Source organism: Epinephelus moara, chromosome 10 (genome assembly GCF_006386435.1).
Source record: "Epinephelus moara isolate mb chromosome 10, YSFRI_EMoa_1.0, whole genome shotgun sequence".
Classification (NCBI taxonomy): domain Eukaryota; kingdom Metazoa; phylum Chordata; class Actinopteri; order Perciformes; family Serranidae; genus Epinephelus; species Epinephelus moara.
Genome location: NC_065515.1, coordinates 4560910 through 4576455, shown reverse-complemented (window position 1 = coordinate 4576455; position 15546 = coordinate 4560910). Strand labels below are relative to the sequence as shown.

At 42.0% G+C, this 15546-nt stretch overlaps 1 protein-coding gene across 1 annotated transcript; it reads right to left on the bottom strand.

Moving 5' to 3' along the window:
* Window positions 1–320: 320 nt before the first annotated feature.
* On the bottom strand, window positions 321–11365 carry nrl (neural retina leucine zipper). The gene is made up of 5 exons (XM_050054009.1): window positions 11259–11365; window positions 7016–7835; window positions 6620–6907; window positions 5271–5486; window positions 321–3157 (listed from the first exon to the last, which is right to left on the bottom strand). Exons 2-5 carry the CDS (start codon window positions 7631–7633, stop codon window positions 2996–2998), a joined length of 1284 nt encoding a protein of 427 aa, XP_049909966.1. The 5' UTR covers window positions 7634–7835; window positions 11259–11365; the 3' UTR covers window positions 321–2995.
* Window positions 11366–15546: the final 4181 nt, after the last annotated feature.

Here is a 15546-nt window from a genome sequence, read left to right as displayed (position 1 = left end):
CCACAATAGACTCCGGCAGTGAGCAGCCAGGGCGCTATTATAGCCCTAATCCTGCTCCTATTATACAGGCCAGAGAGAGAGCGAGAGACACAGAGAGGGAGGTAGAGCTGAAGATGAGGTCATCCCAAACAGTGCACACCCAGGGTCACTGCCTCACTATAGAGGGACAGAGATAAAGAGAGGGATGGAGCAGGGCATGGGGGGCTACAGGGCAAGCTGCAGAGAAAAGGCCTGCAGAAGACTGAGAGCGAGAGATGCTCAGATAGGTGAATAGAAACGAGATGAGGTTAGAGCCTGCCGTGCAAGGTGCACAAAAACACTCCACAGCATGACAGGGATGGTAAAGTACTGTTTATTTCATATGCATATGAAACCACACTACAACAGGAGCAGGAAACCATGATCATGGCCGTCATTGTTTGTTAATGCTAATCACAATTGGATAAAATAATAAACTGTAGGAAAGTAAAAATACACGCTAATGGAATAAAACCAATAAAGTAAAAATAATTAGAATCAGTACATAAATAAACAATAAATACTGAATAAATAAGTGAATAAATAAAAGAACATTTTATTTAACCTATACCCAAACAAAATAAATAGCTCTAATGCATGAACCCTGGCAATGATTTCATGGGACAGTTAAAGGTTCAATGTGTAAGATTTAGGGGGATTTAATGGCATATAGCAGATTGCAACCAGCTGAAACTTCAGTGTTCACCATTCAGGAGGTTTTTGCCATGAGCCGAATTAACCACAGAGGTCTAAACCTCTCCAAAACAACCCAGTGATTAAAACTGATAAAACCCTAAATAAAGTTCTTTGACATTACAAATCAGTGTTTTTCTTACTCTGTTCGGCATGTTGCAGATGGCCGGCTTGCCCAGCACCTGCAAAAGTGTGCTCACCTATTTTCTCTGATGACTTAATGTGTGCTCATCTTATTTCTGATCCAGACATTCAGGAGGTTTTAACTGAGAGCCGAATTATCCACAGAGGTCTCTTCCTCTCCACAACAAACAGACCCAGTGATTAAAACTGGTGAAAACTCTGAATAAAGCAGTTTCACATTACAAATCAGTGTTTTGTCGATGCTGTTTGGCATGTTGGAGACAGGTGGCTAGCTCACCGCATGCTAATGTGCGCATGCCTTTTTTTCTCTTATAACTAAAGATCCAGATGTTTAGGAAGTTTTCACCGTGAGCTGAATTATCCACAGATGTGTCCTTCATTCCAAAACAAAAAGACATAGTGACTGACACTGAGTAAAGCAGTGTCACGTTACAAATCAGTGTTTTGTATGTCTGTTGTGGAGCGGCCTCTAACTACGATATACGAAAATGCGAGTGGCTCTATCTACAGCCAGTGTTTGTTTTGTCCATTCTGAACTACCGTTGCGGTTAACATGGCGATCTCTGCAGACTGAGACCTGGGGTTTCATTTATAAAAAAAAAATGAATAGGATCCATACTAAAAATGTACATACGGACAAAATCCAAAAATGGCGTGCGCCCAAAAAAATTCTACAATCTGGCTTCCGCCTCACCATCCACGTCACCAATTGTTCGTTAGCATGGGTCAGAGTTTGTCCCGTCAAGTCTGTTTTTACAAATCAAAACTTTTGTGTGGGAGTCAGCGTACGCCTCTTTCTTTCTTTTGTGTGCACGCAATGTTTATAAATGAGACCCCTGCTTCCTGTGCAGATATAAATGGCTCAATATAAGGTACTGAAAACACAAAGATTCTTATCTTCAGGTGATCGTACACTAAAGAAAACATTCTTATTATATTACGTGCTATTTCTGCCAATATGTCCCCCTGGATCCTACACACTGCACCTTTAAGAAGGGGTCTCCATGAAAAGACTGATTGCATTTTTTTTATTATCCCTGCACCATTAATTTTCTGTTGCATCCGTTAGCCCACAGTACCCGAGTCCACAGTGACCAGCTCTGTGGTGCCACATGTTGCATTAATATGGTGATCGTCCCTGTTACAGAGGTGTTCCATCTGCCCAAAAATAGCTTCTCTAGTCTGGAGAACTGGACACAACCACACAAATCATGCCACACTCTTTTCGCCTGCTGCGATGGGTTTCTCTCTCTTTCTCTTTCACCATATGCAGTCGCTTTAGTTCAGCACACTACCAGCTCCCTGTATGTAAAAACCCATTTTTAGAGCAAACAGCAAGTCTTCTCCAACCAGCAAAAAGGTAGATTTCTTTGCTAAAACACAAGAGCAATATCCCCACTATTCTGGGATGTTTAGCACAATCACTGGAAGATTCCTATGAAAGGTATCCTTGTACATTCTTTAATCTATGATTATTCATCTTACAAAGAATAACAAGTCTTGGTGAGCTTAAACACTTTGGTAGGCAACTGTGAAATATTAGCTGGCAAATACAACTGCATGCCGTGGATACTTTATCCAAGCCCATACCACTCCACATCCAGCACCACTGCACTACTCAGACCTCTGCAGCTTTAGCAGCTTATTATAAAAAAACACAACTACAATTTGAGCCTCGACCGCTCATTTGGAGAGTTCATTGCAGCTATATAATATTGCATAGATAATATGCTCAGCGGTGTCAGAGACTATTGATGAGTTTTAATGCAAGATAAAGCTTTGTTGATCCATTTTTCAGAGTCTTGTTTGTCCGCTGTTGCACCCTCAGCTCAGTTTTGTGCAACTATCATTCACAGTGAAGTAAAAGAGTCCATGAAGCAGACTAGAGCTGAGTCTAACCCTACGAATTAACAGTCAATTCCCCTTTATTCACTCAAGAGTGGTTTTCACAGTTGTATCGCCCCAAAAACTGCCTGCCAATGCCTCTCTTTCACTTTCTCTCACACACACAAACGCACATACACACACATACACATCCTTGTTTTCTTCCCCAAGTCTGATTACTCATCATTGATTGCTCCACGTTGGCTGGTTTCTCATTCCTCTTGTTTTTTTTCTTCCTCTCCCCTGTGGGTTAAGCTCAGAGGAAGTAGTCAGGGGGTGGGGAAGGTGGGTTGCTGGTGCGGGTCGGTGGGGCGTCGCCACCGATGCCGTGGTTCGTGCTGAGGAGCTTCTCGTAGCGAGCCTTGTAGGCGTCTCTCTCCCTCAGCACTCGAGTCAGCTCACACTGTAGCTGGTCCAACTGAGGAGGAGAAAACAAAAATCTTTGTGCTTTTGCTGAGACACAGTGCAAAGATGTTCACTTTTTATTCATGCAAGTGTCAGGAATGTAGGGAATTTAGGACTGTTATGGCTTTAGGCATTGGCATTTTGACTGGTTTTCTATAAGCCTCACTTTCACTATGCAATTCTGTCTGCCACTTGGTACAATCCATAGATTTATAATAATGCCTAGATACTGGATACCAAGGTGGTGCCTGTTAATTCCAATGGAGTCGCTCGCCTGGCACACATGACAAAAACGTTTTTAGCTTCTGGGTTTACTTCCCTGGCATGCAGCTCACTGAATATGGGTAGTACAAGTTCCCACTCAGCTCACAGACTTTAAATAATGATGACATCACAGATTTTTTAAATTGCTTTTCTTGGCTCATGGAAAGTTTTACAAGTATAAAACCTCCATGGATCAAAAATGGAAAGAACCATAATTGACTTTGTTTGCAGTTTGATGTGTCCCATTGTGTGCTGTCAACAGTTTTACAGACATCTTTTATAATGGTGGCCTATGGGGAAAATGCTCTGTAGGCCTAAGTGGACTTTTTTGCTGCCACTGGGAAAACTGGCTTTAAGGCTAACCTACTTTCCTGGGGCGCTGGTATGATCTCCTTGAACAATGACGGCTAGATTTATGGCACAAACGACGTGTGTCAACCATGGATATATAAAGAGAACTGCAGTGCCGGAGGCAGAGGCAATTCCTATGAAAGTTGCTCAGTGGTGCATGAAGCCAAACAAAGCTTGATTTCTGCAGAATAAAATTACCACATTTTGCTGCAAATTGCCGAACGGCTAACTTCTGGTTTAGTGCTCCGCTAACTTAAATGGAGACGAAAATGACTTAATAGTGCAGCTTTTCTAGACTTTAAAAACATTATTGGCCCAAATCTCTATAGTTGGACGAGTCATTTCGCTGGTTTTTTGACAATTTAATATAGTGGCTAAACCATGTAACTGCAACTTCCATGTCTGTCACGTGATGCTATTATGCCCAAAACCATTTTCCCCCAAAGACTTACATTGTGAAGGGGACATCTGTAAGTTAGGATACGCTTTGTGAGCATCACGACCCCAGCGAAATGACTCGTTTCACTATCGGAATTTGATACATTCAGTCCGATAAAATTACAAAAATCTAGAAGAGCCACTCAATTAAATCATTTTATCCCCATTTGAGTTAGGGGAAGGCTAGACTGGAAGTTAGCAGCTTGGTTGGTGAAGATATGTAGTGCACTTGCTCTATGGGCCCCATGATGTGGAAGGTCTGGGTAATTTCTTACTCGAAAATCGAGCATTCTTGGCTTCATGAACCATTCATAGGAATGAACGGGGCTCCGCCTCCAAAGCTGTATATAGGTCTCTTTATACATCCATGCTACAGGCCCCCAGGAGCACCACTGGGCTTTGAAGCCAATTTGACATAGTGGCCAAGTCATGGAATTACAACTTCTTGGTCCGTCACGTGATGCCATTAGGCCTAAAAAGATTGTAAGATTGTAAAACAGACATTTGTAAATCAGCAGATACATTTTTTGGAATGTCACAACCCCCACAAATGGGGATTTGTGGGGGTTGACGATCAGGATTTGATCAATTTGCTTCGATAACATTCCGAAAGTCTAGAGGAGCTGTATGATTGAATAATTTTATCCTGGCTGGCGTAAGTGTCTGGTGCACTTGCTCTGTGGGCCCCAGGTTGCACAAGATCTGAATAATTTCATACCTTGGAAGTCACTTTTTTGGCTCCATGTGCCTCTGAGCAACTTTCATTGGATTGAACAGGGTCCATATCCAGTTCTCTTTATACATCCACAGGTAGCTATCGGTAGCTATCCCCAGTTACTAATGAGTATCAATGTAAGATGGTGGAACAACTCAAATAACTGTTGAAACTCAACCTAGCAAAGGAAAAAGAGCCACTTTGCTAGGCTCAAAGTAAAACAGAAAGCGACAGTGGCACAAACAGCAACACCACTAGGAAACACTAGGGGGATGAAAGTATAAAGTTGTCTCTTTCCACTTTTACGATGAGTTTAGATTTATGATTAAGTTTGGGGTCTGAAAAACTTTGGATGTACCTGTTGCGTGAGCACATGCTTCTCTGACTCCAGAGCGTGGCGATGCTGTAAGCGCTTGTAGCGGCAGGACTGGGCATAGCCGCGGTTCTTTAGCGTGCGGCGTTTCTGCTTCAAGCGCACCACCTCGTCCTTACTCACTCCCCGCAGGTGTCGGTTCAGCTCTCGCACTGACAGGCTCACCAGCTGCTCATCAGAGAAGCGCTCATTCACCCCGCACTGCTCAACAGGTGGAGAAAACATACACACACAGAATATGCTGTAGTTTAATGTTAACTGGCAACGAGACACATGCTGGAGGTGATGGATGAGTGTGTACAGTTAGATGAGTGTGAAATGGATTCATCTTTAAATACATGACTGGTGGACATGTGATGTGTTACACTGAGTGTGTGTGAGTGTGTCAGGGGGCACATTTCGGCACCACATGTCCATAATCTGTCATGTAATCTGACTGAGTGTGGGTGACAGTTATCGGGATTACGCACAGCAATAATAGCAGATATTATCATAAGCTCACACTGTGCTCCACATAGAGATCCACCCAGACATCTTGATCGACCAGATTACAAAGTTTAGTTACCTAATTGAAATTACATTCAGCTCTCAACACTGAGTTTTATTCACAGCAAATGATTTTTCCTCCGAGCATATCAGATCATTTGAAGTGTTAGTTCTTAAATAATCATCCGTAATATTGGCTTTAAGATTAAGGAAATACAGAGAGATTTAAGTACATCAGTTACCAAATTTTGTAGCATTTATAAGCAGCACATAAGTGTTTAATAAATGGTTTATAACACAGCAGAGTAGGAAGCAAATATTAATATATTTATTGACAACTTTAACTGCTTGGCGTTAATAATACAAAATATTTCTCTATAGGAGGCATTATAACTGAGGACAATTATTGTACATTAATAAACACTTAAAGCTGTCCTCATATATGATTACAACGACATTATAGTGTGTTATAAACCATTTATTAGATGCTTATGTGGTGGTTATAAATGCTAAATGAAGGAGGGGGTAAAGTATAGCAGATAAATGCATGTTTTTCATTGGAGACTTTGCACCAGTGATTTAGCTCTACTTGTTGTTGCCACACAGAGAGTGATCCTTAAAGTGATGCTTCAGATAGACACAGACATTAATAACCATGTTCTAATGTCCTAATCCTAATCCTTCACTGTGCGATCCCTCTCTCCTTCCGCTCAGCCCTCTAATGCAACAAGTGTCACTGCTCAGTTCTTCCACCTCCAGAAATCTCCCATGTTGTATTGACGAACACTTCCTGTTGGTCGTCATTCAACGATCAACCTATTTCACCTGATCAGGACTGATGAGTGTACCTGATTAAGTTGTGGGTGGTGATGATGGTGATGGCTGCCATGCATGGGGTGGTGCGGGTGGTGCTGATGATGGTGATGCTGGTGGTGATGAAGGCGACCCTGGGGGCTGAGGGGTTGTGGGTAGGGAGCTGAGGTGGGGGCGGCGTTTGGGAGCGAGGGCGGGGCAGATGAGAGGAAGACGAGCGGGCGATGGCACATGTCTGTCCCTTTGGGGCAGGAGATGTCGGCCCCGCTGTCGCTGCTGGAGTCTCCCAGGTTACTGCTCGAACTCTGAGAAAGCCCTGGAAACTAAAGAGGAGAGGGGGAGCATGGAAGAGGATGAAGAGGCACATAAGAGTCAGGTCTGTTTATGACAACATTCATAAGAATCATCAAGAAGAAATGACAGACTGTTACCTGTGAGCTGACAGCTGCAGCAGCTGAGTTCAGTAAAGCCTCCACAGCATCCTCACATCCCAGAAAGCCATTGACCGGCCCCCTCTCTCTGTCCCCTCGCTCTGGCACTCCCCCCAAGGCCCCCAGCAAAGTGGCGGGCCCCGTCACTTCACCTCCAAACTGTTGCTGCAGTGCTGCCAGCCAGATCAGGTCCTCCAGCGAGGCCGGGGTGGGACCCTGAGGCCCGCCGTGGGCCGGACTGCCTTCCACGTTCCCCTGAGAGCCGGAGCTGATGCCGGAGGTGAAGCTGTTGGAGATGGAGAGGGGGAAAGAGATGGAGGAGGATGACGAAGAGAGGGAGGAGGAGCCTGAAGGTGGTGGGTGGGCATCGCTGAGCGTCGGTGAAGGTGGCAGCGAGTTGTAAGGGCTGGAGCTCAAACTGGAGTCCTGCGGAGGATGGCTGGTGTATGGAGAACTGGAGGGGTCGTGGGGGAGGCCTGATTTTGGATACGCACATGGGGGAGGGAGCGGAGGGGTGTCAGGTTTCACCTCAAACTTGAGGAGGTCAAAGTCGTTTAGGTACTCCATAGCCAGAGGGCTGGGAGGGAGAGAGGGCATGGGGAGGGAAGGAGAGGACATGGTGTCTGCTGCTGCTGCCGCTGCTGCTGGTGGGAGCTTCAACAGGGTTTTTCCGTATGTCAGGATTGTTGGAAAGTCCAATCCTCTGCCTCAGAGCAGCTCATAGACAGCAGCAGGGGTGATGTCAGGAAGTAGACTGATGGGTGAGTTTCCTCGGTGAGAAACTGTACGTCCCTGTGTCCTTGTCTCTGTTTCAGTTGTCCTGAAGGAAAGAAAGAATAAAAACAAGATGGTGTTACATGTGTTTTAGTTAAAGATCTATGACACCATTTATAACGGATCTATAAGCTGTAGACTAACTAATGGCTTTATTAATTGTTTTTAAAAGAGTACTTGTGTAACGCTTTAATTATTCCACGTGTTCTTCTTTCTTGTCAAAACTTCCGTCTACATTACCCACAACCCCTCACCCCACCCACTCAACTGCAGGCAGGTCAGTTGGAGATTCAGGTGTCTTATGCTAGCAGAGGCTAAAGTAGCCTTGAGCCGCTAGCCTCAAGCAGAGATAAGAAGGGGTGGGTTATAGAGGCCTAGTAAGCTTAGATTGAAAAAATTATTTAAACCTGTGGTCTTCAGCACCAACCAAATCTGACTCAAGTGATGTCACTTGAGGTGATTTATCAGGCTCCAGCTGGAGCCACACAATGCTTTGTACAACTTTTTTCCCTACATGCACAGTTACGCCATAAACTTTTTGCAGACTTTGATGTGTTAAACTGGTGCAGTACCCTTTAATCATTCACTACTGCTCTATAGCAGTGGTTCCCAGCTGGTGGGTCGGGGTCCAAAAGTGGATCACGTGACTCGCAAACACAACGGAAAGCTACTTAACAGAGACAGCAAACTAACTCGACATGGCCAAACGCAGATATGGAACTAAATGTATTAAACTGTGTGGACCTTGAACTAATGACTAAGAAGAAATCTGGACCCTGTGGCTGGATCAGTTGGGAACCACTGCTGCTCTTCAAGCCATTTAGAATGAAAACTTCCTGGTTGCCAGGTTGTGAAAAATCCTCCTCCAGTATTATACTATCTTTGTCTTTTTAGCCAGCTCTTAATTTAATACAAAAACCTCCTTAAAGAAACAGTGTGTAAGATTTAGGGGGGGGTTAGTGACATCTAGTGGTGAGGACTGCAGATTGCAACCAGCTGAAACTCCTCCCTGTTAGAATTTCTTTAGTGTTCATTGTTCAGGAGGATTTTGAAAGTTGAGGGCATTTAAAGGTCCAGTGTGTAAGATTTAGGGGGATTTAGAGGCATCTAGCAGCGAGCAACCAGCTGAAACCTCTCCCGGTTAGAATTCTTTCGGTGTCCATTGTTCAGGAGGTTTTTACTGGGAGCCAAATTATCCGCAGAGGTCTCTTCTTCTCCAAAACAAACGGACACAGTGATTAAAACTGGTAAGAACACTGAATAAGGAAGTTTAACGTTAAAAAAAAAATCATTTTTTTCAGTGCTGCTTGTCACTGAGTGGCTGCTAACTGCGGGGAAAATGGGAAAACGCAAATGGCCCTATCTAGAGCCAGTTTGTTTGTCCGCTCTGGGCTACTGTAGAATGCAACATGGCGATCTCCATAGACAAGGATCTGCTCCCTATGTAGATATAAACACCTCATTCTAACGCAATGAAAGCAAAAAATCTTATTTTCAGGTGATTATATACGAAAGAAAACATACTCATTACATTATAATCAATTTCTGCCAAGCGAACTAACAGGACAAAGAACTTTCCAGGTTGTTGAAAATGCTGGAGAGGATTTCCGACAACCTGGCAACCCAAAAAATTGTTATTAAGCCTTATTAAGAAGGGACATTTGTTATAATGAATATTTACTGACTACGATTTAAGCTTGTGTCATNCCCATATCCTACATGCTGGACCTTTAAATGAACTGTTTGACCACTAAAATGTATGTATTAACAATATTAACATTAACTTATCACAGTAAGTTAATGGATCAAGTCTACTTAAGAGTACTACTCAATAAATGTAGCGAACTAACAGGACAAAGAACTTTCCAGGTTGTTGAAAATGCTGGAGAGGATTTCCGACAACCTGGCAACCCAAAAAATTGTTATTAAGCCTTATTAAGAAGGGACATTTGTTATAATGAATATTTACTGACTACGATTTAAGCTTGTGTCATTACATTGAATATAAACCTTCCTTTAAATCAAACACAGTTAGATGTCTGACGTGTTTCCTCACAGCGCACTATAAATGGTTTGACGAAAAGATCCATGTGACTTAGTTCAACATGAAGTTAGACAGTCTGAGTCTGTGTGTCAGGCCTGTTAATGTGTTATATTAAGACACTAATCTGCAGCATCCCCCCTCCCTTCCTAACACCTTATACACACACGTATAGGACTATAAACGCATGCACACTCACGTACACGTGCATGTTTACTTGCAAAAGTTTGTGACGTGTACAGACAAACCAGAACTTCTTGAGCTCACTTAACTTCCACAAAGCACTTAAAACTTCCTAATCTGTGCCTCTGCGTGTTCAATAACTTCTGTCGCTTCATTTTATGAGAGTGTCAGACAGTAATCCTCACATTGCCTCTCTGTAGCCAAATCTCATCTGTGAAAGGGAGCACTGCAAGAATGTCTGTTTTTTTGTGTGTGAGAGAAACACATCAGAAAAAAAAAAAAATCCATCATCTTCCGCCTGCCAAGTGTTGTATTCATCTCTGTGTGGAAATGATTGCAGGTTATTGCGCTAATGTAATCACACACACAATAGATATAATGTAATATTTCTGGAAAGATCTGCCTACTGAACACGTAACTGACTGAAGCGAAAGAATTCAGAGGGCTTAATCATTTTTGACAGAAAGATCCACAAGTCTCACAAACCAAATCCAATTATCAACAGGTGCAGGCTTTAATCCGGAGACTTTCTCAGATGAATTCAGACACATTTTTATACAACCGGAGGGTGAAACTAAAGTTTATTTTATAGCTGAAGCTGGTGCTGACCTTATTTATCAAAATGCTCTTTTAATGTTAAGTTTCAGATCAGATTTAAGATCACAAACTTTTCTTCTGCATGGAAATATACTGAAAAGTTATACAATTAAAAAAAGACTATAGAATAACTAAGATTTTATCCTGTTTTCAATCTCACAAATAGTTAAACATTTATCTAAGAATTCAAAACATTCATACACAGTTAAACAAACTGAAAAAGGCCAAGTATCTCCTCAGAATATCAATGGCAAGTTGAATATTGTCAGTATTAGTCACAGTGGTGACTACATCAAAGAAAGCCATAGAAGAGCAAAGCTATTTCCTCCAACAACACTGATTACAGGCCTCAAATGTAATAGTTTTAAGCACTAAATGAACATCTCATTAAAAGTCCACCTTTGACTTGCGCCTCGGCTGCACAGCTCATTAGTTTCGCCCCCCGTGGTTCAAAATGGATTGTAAAAGAAAGCAAACAGTGACGGGGCTTCATGGAGGCCTCAATCTGGATCTGGACCAGAGTCACGGCAAAAAGCCAGCCAAAAAAAAAAAAGAGCAACACGCACACATACACATGCGAGAGAGAAAAAAGTAGAATGAAAAGATAAAGGCCTGACGAGAGAGTCAAAGTGAATGAAATGATCTTACCGTCGGTCATAGAGATGAAGGATGGTTTCGAGCTCTTTTCAACATCCCCCCACCACACACACACACACAAAAATAATCAACTGACTGGTTGACTGACACGTTTGGAAAGAGACACAGAGGAAACAGAGAGTGTGTGTATGTGTGTGTGTGTGTGTGTGCGCGCATGTGAGTGTGTATAGCACTCTGTCACTGAGTGCCACTGCCCCCTTTCTTTCTTTCCCCTCTGCTGCAAATCCCTGTTTGCAACAATCCCCTCCTCTCTCTGTCTCTCTCTCCATATCCCTCTCTCATGGTTCACAGGCATGTTCACACTCTCTGGCAATGTCTCTCTCCCTCTCTGTGTTTTTATCTCTCACCATGTCTGTCTGTCTCTCTTTATTTCTGTGTCTCTGTTCTCATTTCATACTGAAAGGTCAGTTTGTAGGATTTAGGGGGGATATGTTGGAAGAAATTAAATGTAATAAGTATGTTTTCTTTAGTGTATAATCACCTGAAAGTAAGAATTGTTGTGTGTGTTACGTTAAATCAGAATGATTTAAGAATTCATTTTAAACTTTTTAAAATTACATCAAAGCACAAATGAAACATCCATTTAAATGGTAAATAATGCAAGATAATGTGATGTGTCACACACATTCTCTCACGCAAACAGCGACATGAATGTTTTTTAATTTAAATGAAGTTTGCCTCTTTATTAGGAAATGGGTGCACACGACATACTGATACAATCAGTTTAAAATTAATTCATGACTTTTGTATAGGCCCAGTTTGATATTGCAATAATGTGTGGTTGAAGTTAGCAGCCCTTCCTTGATGAGCTGCATTGGGAAAACACTGAATTTAATGTGAAACTTCTTTATTCAGTGTTGTTACCACAGAGGAAAAGACCCATTAAAAAACCTCCCAAATATCTGGATCTTAAGTTATCAGAGAAAGAAGGTGTGCACACATGAGTGGGTGCTGGGCAAACAGAGCAGGAGAAACACTGATTTGTAACATAAAACTGCTTTATTCAGGGTTTTTGCTGGTTTTAATCACCTGGGGTCTCATTTATAAAACAGTGCAGAGAAGCCATGCTGAAAATGTTCGTACGGACAAAAACCAAATATAGCATATGCCAAAAAATATTCAACAATTCTTATTATCATGCTTCTACCTTACCATCTGTGTTGCCAATTCCCTGTCTCCAGCATGCGTCATAGTGTCTCCCATCAGGTCTGTTTTTTTATAGATCACAACTTTTGCATGGGAAATAGCGTACGCGGCTTTTAGGCCTTGTTTTGTGCGTACGCAATGTTTATAAGTGAGACGCCTGGCCCAGTTTTTTTTAGAGAAGCAGAGACTTGTGTGGATATTTCGGCCCCTGAGCCATGAACACTGATGCCACTAAATCCCACTCTACACACTGTTGCTTTAATTTCTCTCTTTTTGTCTCTATTTCCTTGTTTGTCTCTCTCTCTCATACACACACTCACACACACACACACACACACACACACACACCTCCATTCTCTCTCCCTTTGATGTTGCACATTATATCCCTGTGTAAAAGGCAAACATATTTCACCCTTGTGCTGAGTTTCACACACATGCACTGTCACACACATCAGGTATTCATCACATGCTAAGTCATGTCAGCTGCAGCACACATGTAGTTTTTAAACACTCTTCACATGGTGTCAGCTCAGGTTCAGTTTGTCATATGAAATCATTTCACAGAGTAAAACGAAGTCTTGTCAGTTGAGCTGACACAAGTGAGACTGTAGACTCTGCACTGCCTCACAGTGGACGCTCACAGCTACTAAACTGAGCCTGTCAGCAGATATGTCCACAAATATCCCGGCTGGACCACCGTAATAAAACCACCTCCATGAAAAAATGTAATCCTGTTCCAGATGAAGAAATGCTCACTCCCTCATTTCCAAGAAGTCTTTTGAAACTACATGACTGAGTTCAAAAAGGTGTCAAGGCTGCTGAACTTTCAGCAGTGATGGAATGTAACTAAATTCATTTCCTCAGCTACTGTGCTGAGGTGCAGTTTTAAGGGACCTGAGTATTTCCATTTTATGCTACTGCACTGTATATGATGTATTACTTTATTATTAAACGTGTCAGTCATGTATTAAATGCCTGAAATTGAAGCTACAACATTAAAGGTCCAGTGTGTAGGATTTAGGGGGATATATCGGCAGAAATGAAATATAACATAATATGTGTGTTTTCTTTAGTGTGTAATCACCTGAAAATAAATGTTTCTGTTACCTTAGAATGAGCCGTTTATATCTACTTAAGGAGCAGGTCCTCATCCATGGACTTTGCTGTGTTGCATCGCCATGTTTCTATGGTAGCCCAGGATAAACAAACTAAACATTCAGTACATTTACATTACGTTAGAAAAAGATGATTTATTGTGTTAGTCGAATTCCTCCTGCATGTATACAGTCAATCTGAACCAAACTGGCCGAGGCGCTCTGCACATGCTCCACAGTTTCCGCCCCGGGCTTTGACCTGGAAGTCGAAAGCATTAAATGTGTAACAGAAGAAGAAGCAGGTAAGAACATGGCGAAATCTACATCCAGATTCTTACATTTTTGGACGGACCAAATGTACAGAGCTGTAAAGTTGTCCACTATGGTACCAGTTAGCTGCTCGCTAACCTTAGCTAACTTGTTTGTCCATTGTTTGGTATGTGACGTAATAGGTCAACAGGAAAAAGGTCCAATACTAACAAGCTGAAAGAGGGAATATCGCCACCCATCATAGCGGAGTCAGACATGAAAAGATTCTCTTTCGTGCTTGTACACTAGGACAAGGACAGTAGTCCAATTACATAGCCTAGTGGTGCTATATCCGCAGCTGACACTGACCATGACACGAGGACTTTGACAGCAGTCTTTGGGGAAATAACTATGTATGTGTAAAACAAAGATTATGTTAACTTAAACTTATTTTAATTATGCTAATTTTTCCCTTGCCATGTAAATGTATCCTACAGGTTAATCTACAACCCGCAATATTTGGAAATTAATCTTTTTGAGAATGCAGCTTAGCCTTTGTAGCTTAACACATTCATTTTATAGGAATCTATCCATTTAATGCAAACATTTCTGAGTACATTAATGATTTTTACTTTACAGAGTGACTTACTTTTTCAGCTCCATGTGTGATATTGAAGGTTGTCATATTGTAAACTGACATTTATGCCCTCCTATTGCACGAGGAGAATGTGGTTGGTTGCAGACTCACTGCCACTCGCTACAAACACTGCAAATAAATGTGTTTTTGCGAGTTAATCAGTGTGCAGGAGTTTGTTTGCAACCCACGTGGGTCTCCCAAGTGAGATTCTGTAAGTCATGTTTTAATTTTAATTAAATTCGTATTATTGCTTTAATCAAAAAATATAATATAACGAGTCTTAATTAATATTATAAAATATTATAATGAGTCTTCTGGAGCTCATCAAGAGCTTCAGAAGCCAACCAGTAGCTCAGTGCCTGTGTGTATCTGGCCCCAGGTTTGTTGTTTGTCAGTGTTTTGTAATTTGATTAAACACATACGTTATGAGGAACATGCACCACAATCAAACACATTCATCTGAAATAATAAAGGTCGTAAAACTGGATCTTGACACCAGGCTCCTTAGATGCACACCTTCATCATTTCACCGCTGACACATTTGCTCTTTATGTGAATAACAGTACGGTGAACCTGGACCTTCGCTGCCCTTCAGAATCAGTCGACATGCTCATAGCCTGAAAACAGCTGCTATTTCTCTCCTTAAAAAAGCAGCTACACATCATTACTGTGGTGTCACTGTATTTAATCTATCTGGGATGAATAATTGAAAATGCATCAGCAGCCTTAATGACTTTTGTTAAACTTTTTCAGCTGCATAATGTCCAACATTGTGGGTAAACAAAACAATGCTGCTGTCATAAAGGTTTCAATATTTCCACAGAGGGGGTTTGTTTTTGTTCCCACAAATTAGCACCCCCTGCGTCTCCACGCTGCCCTGCCTGTTGCAGTTAGTCTCAAAACCCGTGAATTAATTCTGTTTTTTTCTGACCCATTTAAGTCCGCGGAGCAGAGAAATGCACAACAAGCATTTCTCGATGCTCCTTAAAAGCTGAACTTGTTAATCCGGAGTCTCTCTGTGTCTTAATAGTGTCTCGTTAAGGAATCAGTGAGTTAATAGTGTCTTCGCAAATCTGATTTGGACAGTAAACAAAACCTTTAAGGCAAGCAGACACGCTGACTCATGGAAACAGCTCAAGACTCATGAACAGGA